This window comes from Sphaerodactylus townsendi, linkage group LG06 (genome assembly GCF_021028975.2).
Source record: "Sphaerodactylus townsendi isolate TG3544 linkage group LG06, MPM_Stown_v2.3, whole genome shotgun sequence".
In the NCBI taxonomy this organism is placed as follows: domain Eukaryota; kingdom Metazoa; phylum Chordata; class Lepidosauria; order Squamata; family Sphaerodactylidae; genus Sphaerodactylus; species Sphaerodactylus townsendi.
Genome location: NC_059430.1, coordinates 7213834 through 7232635, shown reverse-complemented (window position 1 = coordinate 7232635; position 18802 = coordinate 7213834). Strand labels below are relative to the sequence as shown.

The window sequence follows — 18802 nt, the reverse complement described above, 5'->3', positions numbered from 1 at the left end:
TTACAGGCCCTGCGGAACTCGCCAAGGTCCCGCAGGGCCCGGACAGCTGGAGGTAGAGCATTCCACCAGGCAGGGGCCAGAGCCGTAAAGGCCCTGGACCGGGTCGAGGCCAGTCGCATCGTCGCAGGGCCAGGGGTCTCCAGCAGTTCTGCCGCCATCGATCGTAGGGGCCTATGTGGGACATAAGGGGTGATGCGGTCCCGTAGGTATGTGGGCCCCATGCTGCGTTAGGCCTTAAAGGTCAATACCAACACCTTGAAAACGATCCGGAACTCCACTGGGAGCCAGTGCAGGCGGCGCAGCACAGGGGTGATGTGATCTGAATAATCACCACCTGTCAAAAGCCGGGCCGCCGCATTCTGGACCAGCTTCAGCTTCCGGATCAGTTGCAAGGGAAGGCCCGCAAGGGAAGGCCCATTAAGTATCAAAGGGTTTTTTGTTCGTCAGGGGTCAACCAGGACTCGCTTACCGCTTCTTCCAGGACCTGGACGTCCGGATGATCGTTGGGCGTATGCCTGTAGATCTCCTTCAAGAGCAGAGGGTACTTCACCAGACGACTCCGTGGGATGTCCAGGAAGCTCCAGAGATCCAGCTTGCGGCTGAAGGGAGACTCGAGGCAGCGCTGGAGAAAATCCTGCACTCTCGGGTCTTGCTTCTTCTGGTCCAGGAGGGCCTTCGCCGCCAACTGGTTGCTGCAGTAGGCCTTGTACGCGTTCAGTCCCGGCAGCTGCAAAGAGGATGACACAGCGTTTGCTCGCGGCTCTTTCGAAAGCATGAATGAGCTGAGCGGCTTCCTCTTTTCTCGACAGGGTGCTTTACAGCGTTGCCGGTGTGTTTTTTGAGGAACTGCACTCATTGAACTGTGCAAAACAGCAGTGAGAGGACGGAAGGAAGGGAGGGGAGGGGAATTTGGGCCCCCGTTCCTCTGAGGTTCACGTCCAGCTCTCGTTGAAGAGATGCCAGTTTGGCCTTGTGGCGAAAGACGTGAAAGGAACGTGGCCCTGTAAGAGGATTTCAGAGTTCCCCGTGTCTCACCGCATTTTGTTCTTTTCTCTGTAAGGGGGTGTGTGTGTGTAACAATAGACTATGGATCCATTCAACTAACAGTGGCGCTGTCCTCCAGGGAAAATGCAGCCACTAGCACAGTGGTGGCGAACCTTTGGCACTCCAGATGTTATGGACTACAATTCCCATCAGCCCCTCCAGCCAAGATATGCTGAGGTAGCAGTGTGTGGGTCGGTCTACCAGGAGTCTGCAACCTGTGGCTCTCCAGATGTTCATGGACTACAATTCTCATCAGCCACAATTGGCCATGTTGGAAGGGGCTGATGGGAATTGTAGTCCATAACATCTGGAGTGCCAAAGGTTCGCCACCATGGCACTAGAAGATTGGATCCACCATTACACTCAACAAAGTACACTTCGCTTAGTAATCCAAATTCAATAGTTCTGTTAGGTAGCCCAGTATTACACCTGCCTGAAAAACGGGCAACAGAGCTTGACAGACAAGGATTGCCTCCCGAAGGAGACTCAATGGGCATTTCGGGTTTGCTATTTTATTTCTGGTGTTTAACTATTATTGCAGCCCTCTTTGAACCACGAGGACAGCAGGATATAAAAGTTTTCATAAATTGAAAAAAAATTGTACAGAGGCAACTGGGGAAGTATTTGAGGCCCTTGTTCTCTAACCACTAGCCCTCGCTCTCTTAACAAGCAGATAACACGTAGCCTTACAGAAACAGGCATGGATTAGGTCAGTGGTGGCGAACCTTTTGCACTCCAGATGTTATGGACTACAATTCCCATCAGCTCCTGCCAGCATGGCCAATTGGCCATGCTGGCAGGGGCTGATGGGAATTGTAGTCCATAACATCTGGAGTGCAAAAGGTTCGCCACCACGGGATTAGGTCAGGGGTGTCCACTCTAGCTCTCCAGATGTTCATGGACTACGATTCCCATCAGCCCCAGGAACCGTAGTCCATGAACATCTGGAGGGCCAGAATTGGACACCCCTGGTTTAGGCCTCAAACTGCCAGGCTGCAACACAGACTCATTTTGTGAGACCTGCACCAGGTTTCCGGAACTCGCAGCTTCCCAGCAAACAAGTTGTTCTAAGGCAGAGGAGGGAAGTAGCCGGGAGTCGACTCACCCACTTCACGAGAATGGGCCCGATTTGCGCCACTGTGCCGTCCGGTCTCGTTGCTTCAGCCAGTCTGGCCAGAAGGTCTAAAAGGTAAGAACGGAGGGGGTGTTGGCACCAAGAATTCTGCCTTCCAAAAGACAAGTCCAGCCAATTCCAGAGGTGGGATCCAGCCGGTTCTCACCAGTTCCCGAGAGTAGGTTACTAATCATTTGTGTGTGCCGAGAGGGGTTGCTAGTTGGGTCCGCTTTTCCACCTCCACGCCCTCGCCTCCCCGAGAGGCACACTGCCTTTGAACGGGAAGGTTCCAAATAGCAATTGCGACTAATAATGTCACTCCCTGAACTGGGTGAATCCCTTTCAGGTACTGCAATTCATGGATTCTCAGCCTTTCGTGCCTTTTATCTCACCGGTCTATCAAAGAACCTGTGTGTTTCACCATTGCTGTGTACAGATTTGTGAGTTGGGGCATTTTCTATAATGGGATGATGATTTAGAAATGACCTGGTGCAAAAAAATTGGGGGGGGGTCGTGGTGGGGTGGCTGCCCATGGGGGGGCATCCAACTCAGATTTGCCTAGGTACGCCTTTGCCCCCTTTGCTGAGGGGGGGGCTGGTGAGGGAACCTGTTACTAAAATTTTTGGATCCCACCACTGGCCCCACCTCATTTATTCAGTTTGTACCCTGCTGTTTCCCAAAGCAGCTTATCCTTCTCTTCTCCTCCATCTTCTCCTCACCACAACCTTTTGAAGTAGGTCATAAAGAGTGTGCACCTGGCCCACAGGCACCCAGTGTGCTTCCACGGCGGGGGGGGGGGGATTTGAACCCGAGTCTCACACATCCCGGCCCAACACTCTAACCACGACACCATGGGCTCTTACAGGGTCCAGGGGCTGCACACTTTAGGGAACACCTTTCCCTAGGTATTCCTGAGCCCACATATCTGGTTCATCAGCTAGGAGTCCACTGCTCATGAGGAGAAGTAGAGAATTGAACCCAGTTCTCCAGATTAGAGAAGAGTTTGGATTTATATCCCCCCTTTCTCTCTTGCAAAGAGACTCCAGGGGGCTTACAATTTCCTTTCCCTCCCCCCCTGCTCACAACAAACACCCTGTGAGGTGGGTGGGGCTGAGAGAGCTCAGAAGATCTATGACTAGTCCAAGAAGGTCACCCAGCTGACATGTGTTGGAGTGCACAAGTTAATCCGGTTCACCAGATAAATCTCCACAGCTCAAGTGGCAGATTGGGGAATCAAACCCGGTTCTCCAGATTAGATTCCACTGCTCTTTAACAACTATACCACACACATCGCGTGAACTGCACTATACAGTCCAAGACTGACAGCGAGGAACCCTTTGCAACGTGGTCGGTAACTCGCTTCAGATACGGTTTGGGGAACACGGTGTCTTAAGTGTTCAGATACGTCAAGCAAATCGCCCCCCTCCCAGACTTACCTTCGTGCAGAGGGATGTAAGAATCCAGGTCCCCAAAGATGTGGGTGAGCTCTTCCTCAGACATAATGGACAGTTTCAGCATCGGGTCGTGGTAGGCCTGCCGACAAAAAGCGACGGAACGTTAAGAACGAGGCATGAAGGTACAGCGGCGCAGCTTGGAGGCCATCGTCTGGACCAGTCAGAAAAGCTTTACCCATTTGATTCTGCTCAAAATATGCACCGCAGGCCGGGGAAGGCCCCGTTGAGAAAGGAAAGATCCCATTGATAGAAAGCAGCCAACAGCGCAGAGCTCCCGGCAGACTCCTTGAGTCAATAGGAACCCTTCCACTCGAAGCTGCCAAGGAAACCAAGCGAGCGGCTCTCTTCTCAACTCCTCCTTTTGGGGGAGATTTTAACGAACTGGGTTATCGGACGCCTGTCCATTGTTATGTTGACCGCTGTTTTAATAGATTTTAATGGATTTTAGCTAATGTATCGATCATTATGTGGTCACTACTGTGAACCTCTATTTATTTGTATACATATTGATGTTGTGCACCGCTCAGAGCCCCTTGGGGACGGGGCGGTCTATAAATCGAATAAATAAACAAACAAACAAACTCTCCACTAAAAATGTATGGCCATTTTATCTATAGTAGCTAAATCCCTGCAGGATGAAGCGCGTGGAATATCCAGCAGAGAAAGAAACAACCAGGACAGCTCCTCTTACAAGGACGTGTTGTAGAACTGTTAAGACTCGAAGTCCAGTAGAACTGTTAGAGAGCAACAAAATGTTGGGGGCATGAGCTTTTGAAATGCCAAGGTATCTGACCAAGGCAACTCTGATTCTCAGAGACCACGTCATGCCCGTGTTGCATCGCTTGCACTGGCTCCCAGTTGAGTTCCGGATTGTCTTCAAGGTATTGGTGTTAACCTTCAAGGCCTTCACTTGAAAGTCTGGGGACCCTCGTATTTCCCACGAGACCGCCTGGCCCCTATATGTCCCCATCGCCGGGTTCTCATGCGTTCCGCAGAGGCCAATTTGCTGGTGATCCCCGCCCCCCTCCATGATGCGGCTGGTCTCCACTAGGGCCAGGGCGTTTACGGCCCGGGCCCCTGCCTGGTGGAATGCTCTTCCTCTGTCTGTCCGGGCCCTGCGGGAGTGCCTTAATGAGTTCTGCAGGGCCTGCAAGATTGAGTTATTCCGCCAGGCTTTTGGGGAGACCAGCTGCTGATAGGGTGCCCGGAAACAACCCAAGGCCTGCTGTTCCCTTCTGTAGGAGTTTTTAATAGCTGGATGCCATCTGTATTTTAATTTTATGGAAATTGAACGCTGCTTTTAATCTTTATATGTATTTTATGCATCCACTTGTTTTGTCATTGTTGTAAACAGCCTTGAGCCCTCCGAGGGAGGGCGGTATAGAAGTGGAACAATAAATGAATGAATGAATGAATGAATGAATGAATGAATGAATGAATGAATGAATGAATGAATGAAAAGCTCGTCCCGTCCCCAAACTCGTGTTGGTCTCCAATGTGCTACTAGACCCGACCCCAACACGTCTGCAGTGTGTGCAATAATTTGTGAATTCTCAGGAGCTTGCCAGCGGAGGCACAACTGGACTCTACCCAGCTGTGTCAAAAGAAACACAAGTTTCCACAACCACGTTACTGGGGGGGGGGGGGGGGGGATCTGAGTCTTAATCCGGACCACAGTACGATTTTTAAAGATGCTTCCAAAGCAGTGAAGAAGAAAGCATGGGAAAAGTACCAACCTTTCTGGCAAGCTTCAAGTCCTCGATCAAATCCTGCTCACCCCGGGACAGTTCGTATATCGCCTGCCAAATCACAGAGAGAAAGAAGGGGGGACATTTTTAGAATGCCACCTATCAAAAATTCTAGATGTCCCAAGCTCTGCCCTTCCTAACCTATGGAACCTCTGATGACTCGCGGAGAACTTTAGAGCCAAGATATGCTGAGGTAGCAGTGTGTGGGTCGGTCTACCAGGGGTCTGCAACCTGTGGCTCTCCAGATGTTCACGGACTATAATTCTCATCAGCCAATTGGCCATGGTGGCAGGGGCTGATGGGAATTGTAGTCCATGAACATCTGAAGAGCCACAGGTTGCAGACCCCGTCTAACCCATATTACCACTGCCATACTGGATCAGGAATCTGGCTCTGTCACCCCACCCGGAGGTGGGAGGAGCAGTGGCTGACTTGCCACTCCCCAACTTGTAATGGCCAAACGGAAGGCAAAGGCTCAGGTTATCGCTGAGAAAAGTACACATTTATTAAGCAAGAAGGTTTAAAGGCCAAGACTCCAGGCCAACGTAAACATTTGAGGTTTTTTTGTCAGAACATGTGTGAATGTTTAGATGAGCAAAATCTAAATGACAGCTGGACCCTCCTTCTAACAGGTGCCGTGTGCAGATTAGGACCGAGTGCACAGCTTGTACCGTGTGCAAACCTGATAAGGTGAGGGCACCTGATTGGTACCACTGTTGTATATAGTTAGCACAGACAGCAGTGTGATGTGTGCCTGAAAACACCTGTGGTCTGGCGGAGCACTTTGTTAGTAGATAGCAATAAATAGAACTGCACCAGTGACCGTGTGTCTATCAGTTCTTGTCTACATTGCGTCCTACAAGGTGGTCTACTCAGAGTAAATCCGCTGCTTCAACAGGTTATGGGCCAAGATTCTGCCTTTACTCGTGAGTAACTGTTTGTGTTGCTGTGTGCTAAACAGTTTACGGCTGTACCATGGCTGCATCTTATGCTGGCTTGCCTTTTGAGCGGCTAACAGAGCATAATTACGTGACCTGGTGCCTGAAGATGAAGGCTTATCTTCTTCGTGAAGATTTATGCAGCAACATGAAAAGTCACGCTGATTCCTGGGGATGGGCAGCGGCTCTTTTAGTTTCCCACTGAGACATTTACCCAAATGCTTGAACAAAAAAACTGACCACAAGCTTTCAGTACTGTTAAGTCACTTTTTCTGCCCAGCTTAATGAGAGGGGCTCAGTCACCTTGAAACACCGAGCTGGACATCGGCAAGGCCGTGAACATGGGCAGTCTGGCCTGCCGACTCACAGGAGAGGTCTGACTCAGAGGCCTGTATCATGTGCTGCTAAATACGATTATGCATCACAGAGATTTGTGTTCAAATTGGGTACAGAAGGGTAGCTGTATTTGGAGAGAACTGTGACTGGCTCAGGGTCACCCACCAGGTTTCATGTGTAGGAGGGAAACAAATCAAGTTCACCAGATTAAAAAATCCATGCTCATATGTGGAGGAGTGGGGAATCAAACCTAGTTCTCCAGATTAGAGCCCACTGGTCTTAACCACTGTACCATACTGGTTCTCAGTTTGATGCCATTTCCTTATTCTGCATGAACCAACAGTTCTGCGTGAACTTGCTCAATTTGCACATTACCTTCTAAGCACCAGACTACTGGGAATACACAAGACAAGGAGGAGGAACAGCAGTTGCATTAAGCATAGGACATTCAAGGTAAATACCAGAGTGGAAGAAGAAGAGTTTGGATATATATCCCCCCTTTCTCTCCTGTAGGAGACTCAAAGGGGCTTACAATCTCCTTGCCCTTCCCCCCTCACAACAAACACCCTGTGAGGTGGGTGAGGCTGAGAGAGCTCCGAGAAGCTGTGACTAGCCCAAGGTCACCCAGCTGGCGTGTGTGGGAGTGCCCAGGCTAATCTGAATTCCCCAGATCAGCCTCCACAGCTCAGGCGGCAGAGCTGGGAATCCAACCCGGTTCCTCCAGATTAGATACACGAGCTCTTAACCTCCTACGCCACTGCTGCTCACAGAACGCAGAATTTCCACCTCCTGAACGCCGATCCCTCCTCCAGACGACACCGACCCGCAAACACAACTGGCAAAATCATGAGGACTAGAAACACTGATTCTTTTTCCCCCAAAAAAACGAAAGCCAAGACCCTCAGAGACCCCAAAACCAGTTGTCAGGCAAGAAACTGTGCTAGGTATACGAGTGCCTCCCTGGCAAGCCACCCACCTCTTGGCGCTTGATCTCTTTGGCGCTCAGCGTCTCCTTCATGTTAACATCCAGCGTCTCAGACCACAGCACACTGTTCCTCCTCTTGGGAGGCGTCGGGGCAGCCGAACGGCTGCAGGGCTTTTGGGTGCTGCTTGGAGATTTGTTGTCGCCGCGGAGGGAGAAGGACTGTTGGGTGTAATGGACAGAAAAAAAGAAACAGTGGTGATGAATAGTGACGAACAGTAGTGCCTTAGAAGGAATTTCATAGATGCTCTGCAGCTGTTCTTTTGAATGGCTTCTCACATTAGCCCAAGCGTCAGCGCCGCGGTTGCGCAAACCAAGTGAAGCCACGCCTTCACGGACAGCTACAAGAGGCAGCCGTGGTCGACGGAACCTACAGCGCAAAAGCTTCCAGAAGAACGCCTGCAAAGTGTGCCCCATTTATGACCCCACCCAAAACAACCTGGAATAGATTGAACGGGGCTCGACCAATCTGTGGCTCGTGCGGCCTGCTGGGAACTACCCTGTTTCCCCTAATATAAGACATCCCCGAAAAATAAGACATAGTAGAGGTTTTGCTGAAGTGCGAAATATAAGGCATCCCCCGAAAGTAAGACATAGCAAAGTTTTTGTTTGGAAGCATGCCCGACAAACAGAACACAGGAAAAATAAGACATCCCCTGAAAATAAGACATAGCACATCTTTGGGAGCAAAAATTAATATAAGACACTGTCTTATATTTGGGGAAACACGGTGCCAAAACAAAACGAAAATCAGAGCAGGCTGCGGTGGCTGGGATTGCATGCTGCAACAGGAATGGCTTTGCCCTAGTTCGTTTACGCCCCCCCCCCCAACTCTCCCCTTTTGGTGCTCATTGGTAGTCCTCTATCTGACAGGCATTTGACCTGCAACTGTCCCCCCCGGCTCCTTTGCTCTCCCCTTCCCTGCCAAGGGTTCAGGTTAATTTTAAAAGGGCCTGGCTGCGAATCCAGTTTCAAGGACACAAATAGCGTAATTCTACCTCTCCTCTCTTGTGACACGGGCAAGCCACATGAGGGCCATTCTTTTGCGGCTGTTAATGGAGCCACCGGCCAACTTGAGGCCCCGTCAGTATTTACACAGTTGGGCGAGGGTGTCTCCCATAACAGGCTCGTCTGATGTCACATTCTTATTATGAACAGTGGGGTAACCTCAGACGGAAGCACTTGCTCCAGCCGCTCAACGCAGGGCTCCCAGGGGCGGGCAGGGGTGGAAGACGTCTGGCCCATACACGGCGAGCCGGGCTTAGGGGGACGCGCCTCTGATGAAGATGCAACAGTCGGCCAGATCTACGCATGCAAACAGCGCACAAAGCGTCCAAAAGACAAGCAGAATTCTGCACTCAGACTCTCATTTATTTCAACCCCTTTTCGATTTGCAGGGGCAGTGGGAAAGGGGCGTTAAAGACAATGAACTCCCGGAGACACGCCAAAGGTTAGAAATTCTGCGGCAGACAAGGAACGTTGCGGAAAAGCCAAGCTCTGCACCTGGAACAAAATTTCATACACGCTTTTACCATTCATGCATTTTTCCCGGCTGGAGCACCCATGAGTGCTGCACAGTGCCTAGCAGAATACGGTGACCAACACTAATTAGCCACCTTATGGAACTCAAGGGAGAGAGTCAGCATGGTGTAATACTTAAGAGCAAATGGATTCTAATTTGTAGAACGGGGTTTGATTCCCCACTCCTCCATCAGAGTTGTGGACTCTTATCTGGTGAACCAGATGTGTTTCCCCACTCCTCCATTCCAGCTGGGTGACCTTGGGCTAGTCACAGTTCTCTCTGAACTCTCTCAGCCCCACCAACCTCACAAAGTGTCTGTGGTGGGAAGAGAAAGAGAAAAGGAGTTTGTAATCCACTTCTGAGTCTCCTTATAAGAAAGGGAGGAGGGGGTATAAATCTAAACCAGGGGTAGGGAACCTGCGGCTCTCCAGATGTTCAGGAACTACAATTCCCAGCAGCCCCTACCAGCATGGCCAATTGGCCATGCTGACAGAGGCTGATGGGAATTGTAGTTCCTGAACATCTGGAGAGCCGCAGGTTCCCTACCCCTGATCTAAACTCTTCTTTTGCTTAAAAAGTAGACAATACCCAGAAAAATATACAAAATCTATAAATTTAACCCAGCCAACAAGGACTAAAATAATCAAATGCTGTCCTAAATAAAACTGCCTTCAGCTGCCTCCTAAAGATTAAAAGTGAAGAAGTCAGATATACCGCCTTGTGGAAATTGTTCCACGGTTTGCAGCCAAGGAAGGAAAAAAAGTGTTTGGATTTGTACCCCGCTTTTCTCAATAATAAGGAGCTTAAGATGGCTTACAAACTCCTTCCCTTCCTCTGCCCACAACAGGCACCATGTGCGGTAGGTGGGGCTGAGGGAGTTCTGAGAGAACTGCAACTGGCCCAAAGTCACCCAGCAGGCTTCACGTGAGCAGTGGGGAGTCAAACCTGGTTTGCCAGATTAGATCTTGCCAGTCTTAACCACTACACCACGCTGGCTCTCGTGTACAGTCAGCTCTGGTTGGTACGTAGGTGGGAGACCACCAAAGAAGTTCAGGGTCGTTGTCCAGAAAACCACCTCTGAAAGTCTCTTGCCTTGAAAATGTTGTGACTGGACGACACTTCCCACTCCCCAATACCCGCTGCCAACGCCGGACCCGTACAACGATCTCCCATCCGTTACCTGTATCGTCTGCCCAAATCGACGCACTGCACCATTTCTGACAGGCGAAATCAGGTTTGCCAAGGAGGTGACCCGCGCCAGAGGTCGGATGCGCTTGTTGCTGGGTTCCTGTCAAGAAACAAGGGAGAGAAGGAGTTGGACCGGCTGGCTGGCTGGAGGTTTCGGGTGCTGAAAGAGTCCGGACTCCCAGCAAACGGCTGGCAGCACAGGCGGGGGCGGTGGGTTGCGTGGAGGAGTAACCTTGCTCAAAAGCTCAGAGCCCCCTGCCCAACAACTACCCGGTTTAAGCTCTCGTGTTGTAACCGTGTGACAAACAGGCTGCTTGGTTGAGCCAAATAGAACGACGACGACGATGAAGAAGACGAAGACGAAGAAGAAGAAGAGGAGGAGGAGGAGTTTGGATTTATATCCCCTCTTTCTCTCCTATAGGAGACTCAAAGGGGCTGACAATCTCCTTGCCCTTCCCCCCTCACAACAAACACCCTGTGAGGTAGGTGGGGCTGAGAGAGCTCCGAGAAGCTGTGACTAGCCCAAGGTCACCCAGCTGGTGTGTGTGGGAGTGCACAGGCTAATCTGAATCCCCCAGATAAGCCTCCGCAGCTCAGGCGGCAGAGCTGGGAATCAAACCTGGTTCCTCCAGATTAGATACACGAGCTCTTAACCTCTTACGCCACTGCTGCTCCACTGCAGGCAGGACACACAAAAAGTGTTTTCAGTCCACCAGAGCTTATCCAACGTGCTTTCTTCTTTGGAAGCATGAAGCGCGGGGTGTGTGTGTTGTGTGCCCCCCCATCTTCATCACAAACAGAAAAAGCAGAAGAACCCAGTGGCCTCTGTTTTTACCTGCACCCGTTTGCATAATAAAGACAGCCCTAGTGTGCTTGTTACTCTCAGAGGCTGCACAACAAGTCCACTGCAGAATGTACAACGCTCTCTCTGGGTGCAGCCAGGCAGCCAGAGTATCGCAAGACACCCTAGAACATAGGTGTCGAACTCGCGGCCCTCCAGATGTTATGGACTACAGTTCCCATCATCCCCTGCCAGCATCATGTTGGCAGGGGTGATGGGAACTGTAGTCCATAACATCTGGAGGGCTGCAAGTTTGACACCTGTACCCTAGAAGAAGGGCTGCCTGAATGCTCGAAGGATATAAACACCCTTAGCCACCTTTGTCTGGCTAAGAAAACAAGCAAGCCCTGCGCGATGATTGCATGGGTGGGGAAAACGGGGATTTCAAGGCCCAAAACAAGAGAGACGTAGGATGCTAAAAATACCTGGATGTTCCACAGTCAAGGGCTGGGTCACCTGTTGTTATCCTGCCAAGCCAGGAGAGTCGGCCTACTGTACAACTCTTGGCCAAATCCATCAGCTGTGACTTCAGTACTTTCCTTTCTTTGGGCTCCAGGTCCTTTCTCCCCACCCCAACATGATTCCCCTGTCGCTTCCAGCTCAAGTTCTTCTTTCCCTTTCATTCTGAGCTTGCTCAAATTGGGACGATGCTTCACGGGACTTAACTTTTTTTTACAGAACGAAAACACAAGGGGGCCAATTCACCCCCTTCTTATTTAGGTGGGCCCTCCTCTTCTTGAGGAGCAGCAGTGGCGTAGTGGCTAAGAGCAGTGGCTAAGAGCAGGTGCACTCTGATCTGGAGGAACCGGGTTTGATTCCCAGCTCTGCCGCCGTCAGCCTGGAGCTGCGGGAGGCTTATCTGGGGGAATTCAGACTAGCCCAAAGGCTCCCACAAACGCCAGCTAAGTGACTCCTGGGCTAGTCACAGCTTCTCGGAGCTCTCTCAGCCCCACCCACCCTTGGCACAGGGTGTTTGTTGCGAGGGGGGAAGGGCAAGGAGATTGTAAGCCCCTTTTGCTTCCCCACACGAGAGAAAGGGGGGGGATATAAATCCAAACTCTTCTTCTTCTGGGGTGCTGTGTGGTTTCCGGGCTGTATGGCCATGTTCTAGCAGCATTCTCTCCTGACGTTTCGCCTGCATCTGTGGCTGGCATCTTCAGAGGATCTGATGGCATCTTCAGAGGATCAGATCCTCTGAAGATGCCAGCCACAGATGCAGGCGAAACGTCAGGAGAAAATGCTGCTAGAACACGGCCATACAGCCCGGAAACCACACAGCACCCCAGTGATTCCGGCCGTGAAAGCCTTCGACAATACACCTTCTTCTTCTTGATCACTGAAGGAGCCCAAAAGTTACCTGTCGCAGGTTTTGGAACTGTCTGTTTGTTCAATAGCCTGAATCAAATCAGCCCCATTTATGTTGGCCCAGAGGTAGATTTCTCCCCCCAGAGAACCCAAACGGTGAAGGAGGGAAAACCTTGAGAAGATGACACATTACTACCTTCCGTAACTGACCTTCAGTGCAAACAGCGCTGTTAAAATTAGAAAGGGGGGGGGGTGTGTGCTTCTGTGCTGTAAAGAGGAAGTGACAGAACCAAAAAAGGAGAATTGGTCAGATTTTACTGTCATGTCCAGGAGCCCGAGTTGGAAATAGCTCTGCTGCTGTCACTGTGAACAGCCCCAAGAATAAAAACACTTTGCCGCCCCATTAAGATACCAGAGAACCTTCGGCAATGATGTCATGGATTCCACAGAAGAGGGGGTGTTGCAAGAGAGGGAGAGAAGACTTTCTTTCCAGGATGAATGAATGGAAGTGACGTATCAAGAGGAAACTTCAGAGGAGCTTGATTCATGATTCCGTGCTGGGTCCTTCCAGCTAACTTAGGCCTGGTGGGGAACAAGCTGGCCAATAGGCCTTGGACGTCTAGACTTGGATCCCAACCCGTCCCGTCCTTTCTGCTCTGACTCCACAAACGTGTGTACAGTTGTGACCTTCCCAGCAGGGCTTACTGAAAGGAGAAAGCCCAACTGGTGATGCTGTGGATTCCATGGGTTCAACACGCGAAAGTCAGCAGGGTGTGTGGGCAAACGCCACTTCTTTATTTACTTTATTTCCATACCACCTTTCTCCTCCATTTTATCTTCACCACAAGCCTGTAAGGCCATTGCTTTCACCTCCTGCACGTGAGCTCCCAAAGGCACCTGGTGGGCCACTGCGAGTAGCAGAGTGCTGGACTAGATGGACTCTGGTCTGATCCAGCAGGCTAGTTCGTATGTTCTTAAGGAATGTTAGGTTGAAGGTTAGGCAGGGCAGGTATTCTAACCTGGATTTCCCAGATCCTATGTCCGTGGTGGCGAACCTTTGGCACTCCAGATGTTATGGACTACAATTCCCATCAGCCCCTGCCAGCATGGCCAATTGGGGGCGGATGGGGATTGTAGTCCATAACATCTGGAGTGCCAAAGGTTCGCCACCACTGTCCTAGGTATAACTGGCAGGGCGTGAAAGAAACAAATTAAGAAATGAGCAGACGAGGCCCAACAGCCATAAGAACAAAGAGTTAGAAGCAAATCCTCCAAATCACAGGGCAGAAGGGGGGCTCCTGAATTACTATACTGAGATTAACCCCCCCTCCAGCTGTGCTGGAGCAAGACTGGAAGAGGGGCATGGCTGGTGTTCATCCAGTGTGGCAAAAGAGAATGGAACAGAAACAGACGACTGAGAAGAGTTTGGATTTATATCCTCCTTTTCTCTCCTGTAAGGAGACTCAAAGGGGCTGGCAATCTCCTTGCCCTTCCCCCTTCACAACAAACACCCTGTGAGGTAAGTGGGGCTGAGAGAGCTATGACTAGCCTTTGCAGTGCACAAGCTAATCTGGTTCACCAGATAAGCCTCCACGGCTCAAGTGGCAGAGTGGGGAATCAAACCTGGTCCCCCAGATTAGAGTGCATCTCTATTTGGCAGGAATTCTGCAAGCTAGTCTGTCTAGCTGTCCAGGGTCAAGGACACGGCACCCGTGCATCCAAAAGTCCACCAATAGGCCTAAACAGCGCGTATGCTCTCTGCTAATGCATACATAAGGCCTGGCAGAGAACAAGGCCGCTTCTCCTTCAATGGGCTTATAAATAGCCATTTGCCACATTAACAGCTAGGCCAGTGATGGCGAACCTTTTCAAGACCGAGTGCCCAAACTGCAACCCAAAACCCACTTATTTATCGCAAAGTGCCAACACGGCAACTTAACCTGAACACTGAGGTTTTAGTGTAGAAAAAAACGTTTTGAGATGTGCATTACTCTGGAGTAAGCTTGGTGGTAGTTGGTGGCTTTGCTTTGAAGCAATGGTGGAACTCTTCCAATGGGTGAATCACTACCCTAGGAGGGTTTACTCAGAAGCAAGCCCCATTGCCAGCAACCGAGCTTACTCCCAGGTAAAGGATCGCACTTTAGTTCTTCGCATGAAAATCAGTTTAACAGCTTTAACAGGGTTATCTACACTGCTTACCCAAAACTAGGCTTAATGCTAATAATCTTAGGTTTAACGCTAATAATCGAGCCCAGCAGCCCAGGCAAGCCTAGATGTGGGGGGAGGGGACTCTGTTTGTGCGTGGCCACAGAGAGGGCTCTGAGTGCCACCTCTGGCACCCTTGCCATAGGTTCACCATCACTGAGCTAGGCTGACTTGACACAGAAATAGGCGAAAGTAGCTTATGCTTTCGTGTGTGTGTGGGGGGGGGGGAATAAATCTTTCTCCACCAACTTTCCTAAGTGTTAGATAAAGAATTATATACAATGCTGTTCACTGATTTCAAAATACTTGGCTGTTGTCCCAGAAAATACCGATGGTGGGAAAAGGAGTTCCGGGCATTGCGAGAAGTTTGAAAAGATAAATCCATGTTTGCTCTTCAAAATAGAATTACCAATTGCAGATACTACACTGGTCCATATCTGAATTTACCCATAATGTGTTTAGAACAGAGCTAGACCCTCTGGGCCCCTTGCGTGAAATCGTGGCCTCTCCTCCCGCCCGCCCCAATCCAAATTCCAGCCCTGGTGTTCTCAGCCTCAAATAGTTCACAAGGTATTTTTAGACCTCTCGAGAAGACTTTTCTTTTCTTCTTTGGCTCCTTTATTAATTGTTTTTGCCAGGAGGGGGAATACAAACTTTTGGTTTCGGTGTTGCAAGAGTTAACCACAGGTCTGCCCGGAACAAGTTTTTCAGGATTATTAAAGAGGGGGGCAGCAATCCGAAATCCTTGCCTGCTCTCAGGTGGAAAACAGCTTTCACAGTCTAGCAAACTGAATGAGACTCAGAAACTTTTCTGAGGGCTCGTGAAACAAAACCAGGTACATTCAAAAGAGCCCCTGACCCAGCCTGAAGCCATTTCCGGGGCAAACAAGTCCAAATTCTGAAAAGCCACAATACAGACTAATGCAACTAGAACCAAAAGAAAAAAGAAGAATCCACTCTGAGTCCTTTGGGGATAGGGCTGGATATAAATATAACAAATGAATAACTAAAAACAGGGACACATCTCCCGTAGGATGAGACAATAGGCTGCCAGCCACACAACAAAGGTTTGGGGATTCCCTTCTGAACTGACAAAACCTTGGGCCAAGAAGATGCATCTGTTCAAGATGAGATACTTGCAGACTAACAGATTTACTAATGTGTCAGCTCTTCTGGGGAAAGAACAGGCTTGTACTCAGAGCTCCCGTAACCGAAAGAAAGTCTCTACCTCCACACCCAAATGCTACAGCTGCAAATTAACTTGTAAAGGTTGTTGTGGGTTTTCCGGGCTGCGTGGCCATGGTCTGGTAGGTCTTGCGATTTTGACTGGCCTCTTCAGAGGTGTATCGCAGAGAGAAGTGTGTGACTTCTCTCTGCAATACATCTCTGAAGATGCCAGCCATAGATGCAGGCGAAACGTTGGGAACAAGACCTTCCAGACCACGGTCGCACAGCCCGGAAAACCCACCACGACCAGTTGAGTTCGGCCGTGAAAGCCTTCGACAATAAGTTGTAAAGGGTTGGAAGGGTTCTGACCGGCAAAGTTTCACAAGTGTAAACACAAGTGTGAACACAACACAACACAAGTGTGAACACAACACACAACTCTCTCTCTCTGTAAGCAGAAGCGACACACAAGCCAACCCTTGAAAGGGATTCGTGATAATACTTAACAGGTATAAGTCCTAACCATTCCTAACCCCTGGGAAGAAATATCCCACCCTTTGTTTTCTGAAGTTTCTTCTCCCAAGTCAAGATGCCAAGCCGTGCCCTTCGAATGCCACACCTGTTCCTCGGGGATGGTTAACCATTTACTTTACGAACGTCACAAGAATATTGCGAACTCGAAAGTGAGTCAAGGGCCAGAAACCACTTGATGTAGGAAAGGACCAGGTGCTAATTCAGTCTTTGGCTTCCCCGCTCAGCCGCTGCTCATCAGCACAACCTCTCTGTTGAAGCCTTGAGAGGTAAAGATCCACAGGCTGGAAATACGGAGCCTCTGTGCCAACATGAAAGGGTCCTATGTTCCCCTCCCCCGAGGATCAAGCTCTCCGTACACAGCAGAGCACTACAACACATACAGAGAAATGCGAGGGCTTACTTGAGAGGAGTCTCTTCCAATTGATTTTTGGATGCCGCGTCTCCTCACTCCTAGCCCTTCCTGCGCGTGAATCGTGTGAAACACTGAAGCCTCCGATTATAAACTAGTTAAAGCAGAACTATTGAATCATAAAGAAACCCACACGGCCATTGCTTCCGGACAGGATGTCTTATGTCACAAGTCGTTGCATATGGAAGATCTGACTTTTGGCTTCTCGTGACTTCACGCCGACAGGAAGATACCTGCAGGCAGCGCATCTCGAGACGGAGGTGCTTTTATCACGTGTCAAATCACACACGTTTAATTATCCTGTAACAAGACTAATTTTCTCAGCAGATTTCCAAATGTTATGGATGTGAGCCATGAAGCCCCGAGCTTGACTCCATGTGTACCTTGGTGTCAACCTTGACACCGTGAACGTGTTTACACAAATGAGTAGGCTTATCGGCAGTCAGCAAGGCAAGTCACTGCCTTTATTACATAGGAATGTTCATGACTAGACTATTTTCGGGGCCCTCGTTGGAACAAAATTGACTTTGATGCTATAGAACAGTGATGGCGAACCTTTTCGAGACCGAGCGCCCAAACTGCAACCCAAAACCCACTTATTTATCGCAACATGGCAATTTAACCTGAATACTGAGGTTCTAGTTTAGAAAAACCGGTTGGCTCCAAGGCTTGCGTTACTCGGGAGTAAGCTTGGTAGTAGTCGGTGGCTTTGCTTTGAAGCAACTGTGCAATGCTTTGAATGGGTGAATCATGATCCCAGGAGGGTTTACTCAGAAGCAAGCCCCATTGCCAGCAGCCGAGCTTACTCCCAGGTAAAGGATTGCATTTTTGTTCTTCCCATGAAAATCAGTGGGGTTTAACAGCGCTTAACAGGGTTACCTACACTGCTTCCCCAAAACTAGGTCTTAGGTTTAATGCTAATAATCTAGCAGCCCAGGCCAGCCTAGATGTGTGTGTGGGGGGAGGGGGCACTCTGTTTGCGCATGCCCACAGAGAGGGCTCTGAGTGCCACCTCTGGCACCCGTGCCACAGGTTCGCCACCACTGCTATAAAACAAGAGAGGAAAATATAAATACAGGATGGGAAAAAGTGAGTGTCTGGGGCCGGAGGGTTTATTTATTTTTATTTATTTATTTATTCCACTTTAATACCGCCCTCCCCCAAAGGGCTCAACCCCAAAGGGTTGAAGCAAAGACTCCCTGACTGATATTTCTTTCTTCGGGCTCCTTTAATGTAAAGCAGAAAAGGAACAGCAGACTTGGTCTTTGAAATGTAGGAACGACAGACTTATAAACAAAGACAACGAAAAAACAGCAGAAGCCAACCCTGCATCCGAGCTCTAGTGAAACTATAACAGTGTAACTTACATAGGCCAATTACATATAGTGCAATTATAATGTACGTATAGAAAGCAATCCACAACTCTCAGACAGCACCTGCTATGAGCACCCCCTCGAGCCCAACGCAGAGAAAACTTGGCCACCCTCACCCCAGTTTCCTTTCCCAGGAAACAAGCAGGAGAGACAAACTTGGCACGGAATGAAAGCCTTCGGACCTGCCGCCGGCAATTACACGTTTCCTCCGGCCGAGCCCAGCTAGTAAAAAGAGCCCCCGCCCATAAAAGCACAACGAAGCAACAGTTCCCAGACACCGGCTGTTGTGGATCGCCTGCGCTTGTGCGGCTGCAGTCTGGCGGGCCGGGCTCCCAACCATGGCTGATCCCGCATGGGCCAAAAGCAGCAGTGTGAAAACAGTATAAACCCTTTCACCCCGTTTTAAACCCTTTTATACCATTTTCACCCCGTTTTCACCCTGCTGTTTTTGGCCCGTGCGGAATCAGCCCATATCCTGGAGGTTTTAGCAGCTAACGTCTCGCCTGCATCGAGGGCTGTGTTTTCAGCCATGAGCTTTGGCAGTTTTTGCTCCGAAGTTTCGCCTGCGTCTACGGCTGGCATTTTCACACGCACAGCGGCGGCTTTTGGCTCTTAACATTTCACCTGCATTTACAGCTGGCA

The 18802-nt window shown here is 49.9% G+C and overlaps 1 protein-coding gene across 2 annotated transcripts in view; it reads right to left on the bottom strand.

The window, feature by feature from the left end:
• The window catches only part of NET1 (neuroepithelial cell transforming 1), a 121005-nt gene that overhangs the window by 10205 nt on the left and 91998 nt on the right, over positions 1-18802 (bottom strand). For both annotated transcript variants that reach the window (XM_048500614.1, XM_048500615.1), the window contains 6 exons: positions 10319-10426; positions 7611-7778; positions 5349-5411; positions 3595-3691; positions 2150-2226; positions 470-727 (listed from right to left, as the gene is read on the bottom strand). In XM_048500614.1, the coding sequence (XP_048356571.1) occupies positions 470-727; positions 2150-2226; positions 3595-3691; positions 5349-5411; positions 7611-7778; positions 10319-10426 (771 nt within the window). The remainder of the gene's footprint in view (positions 1-469; positions 728-2149; positions 2227-3594; positions 3692-5348; positions 5412-7610; positions 7779-10318; positions 10427-18802) is intronic.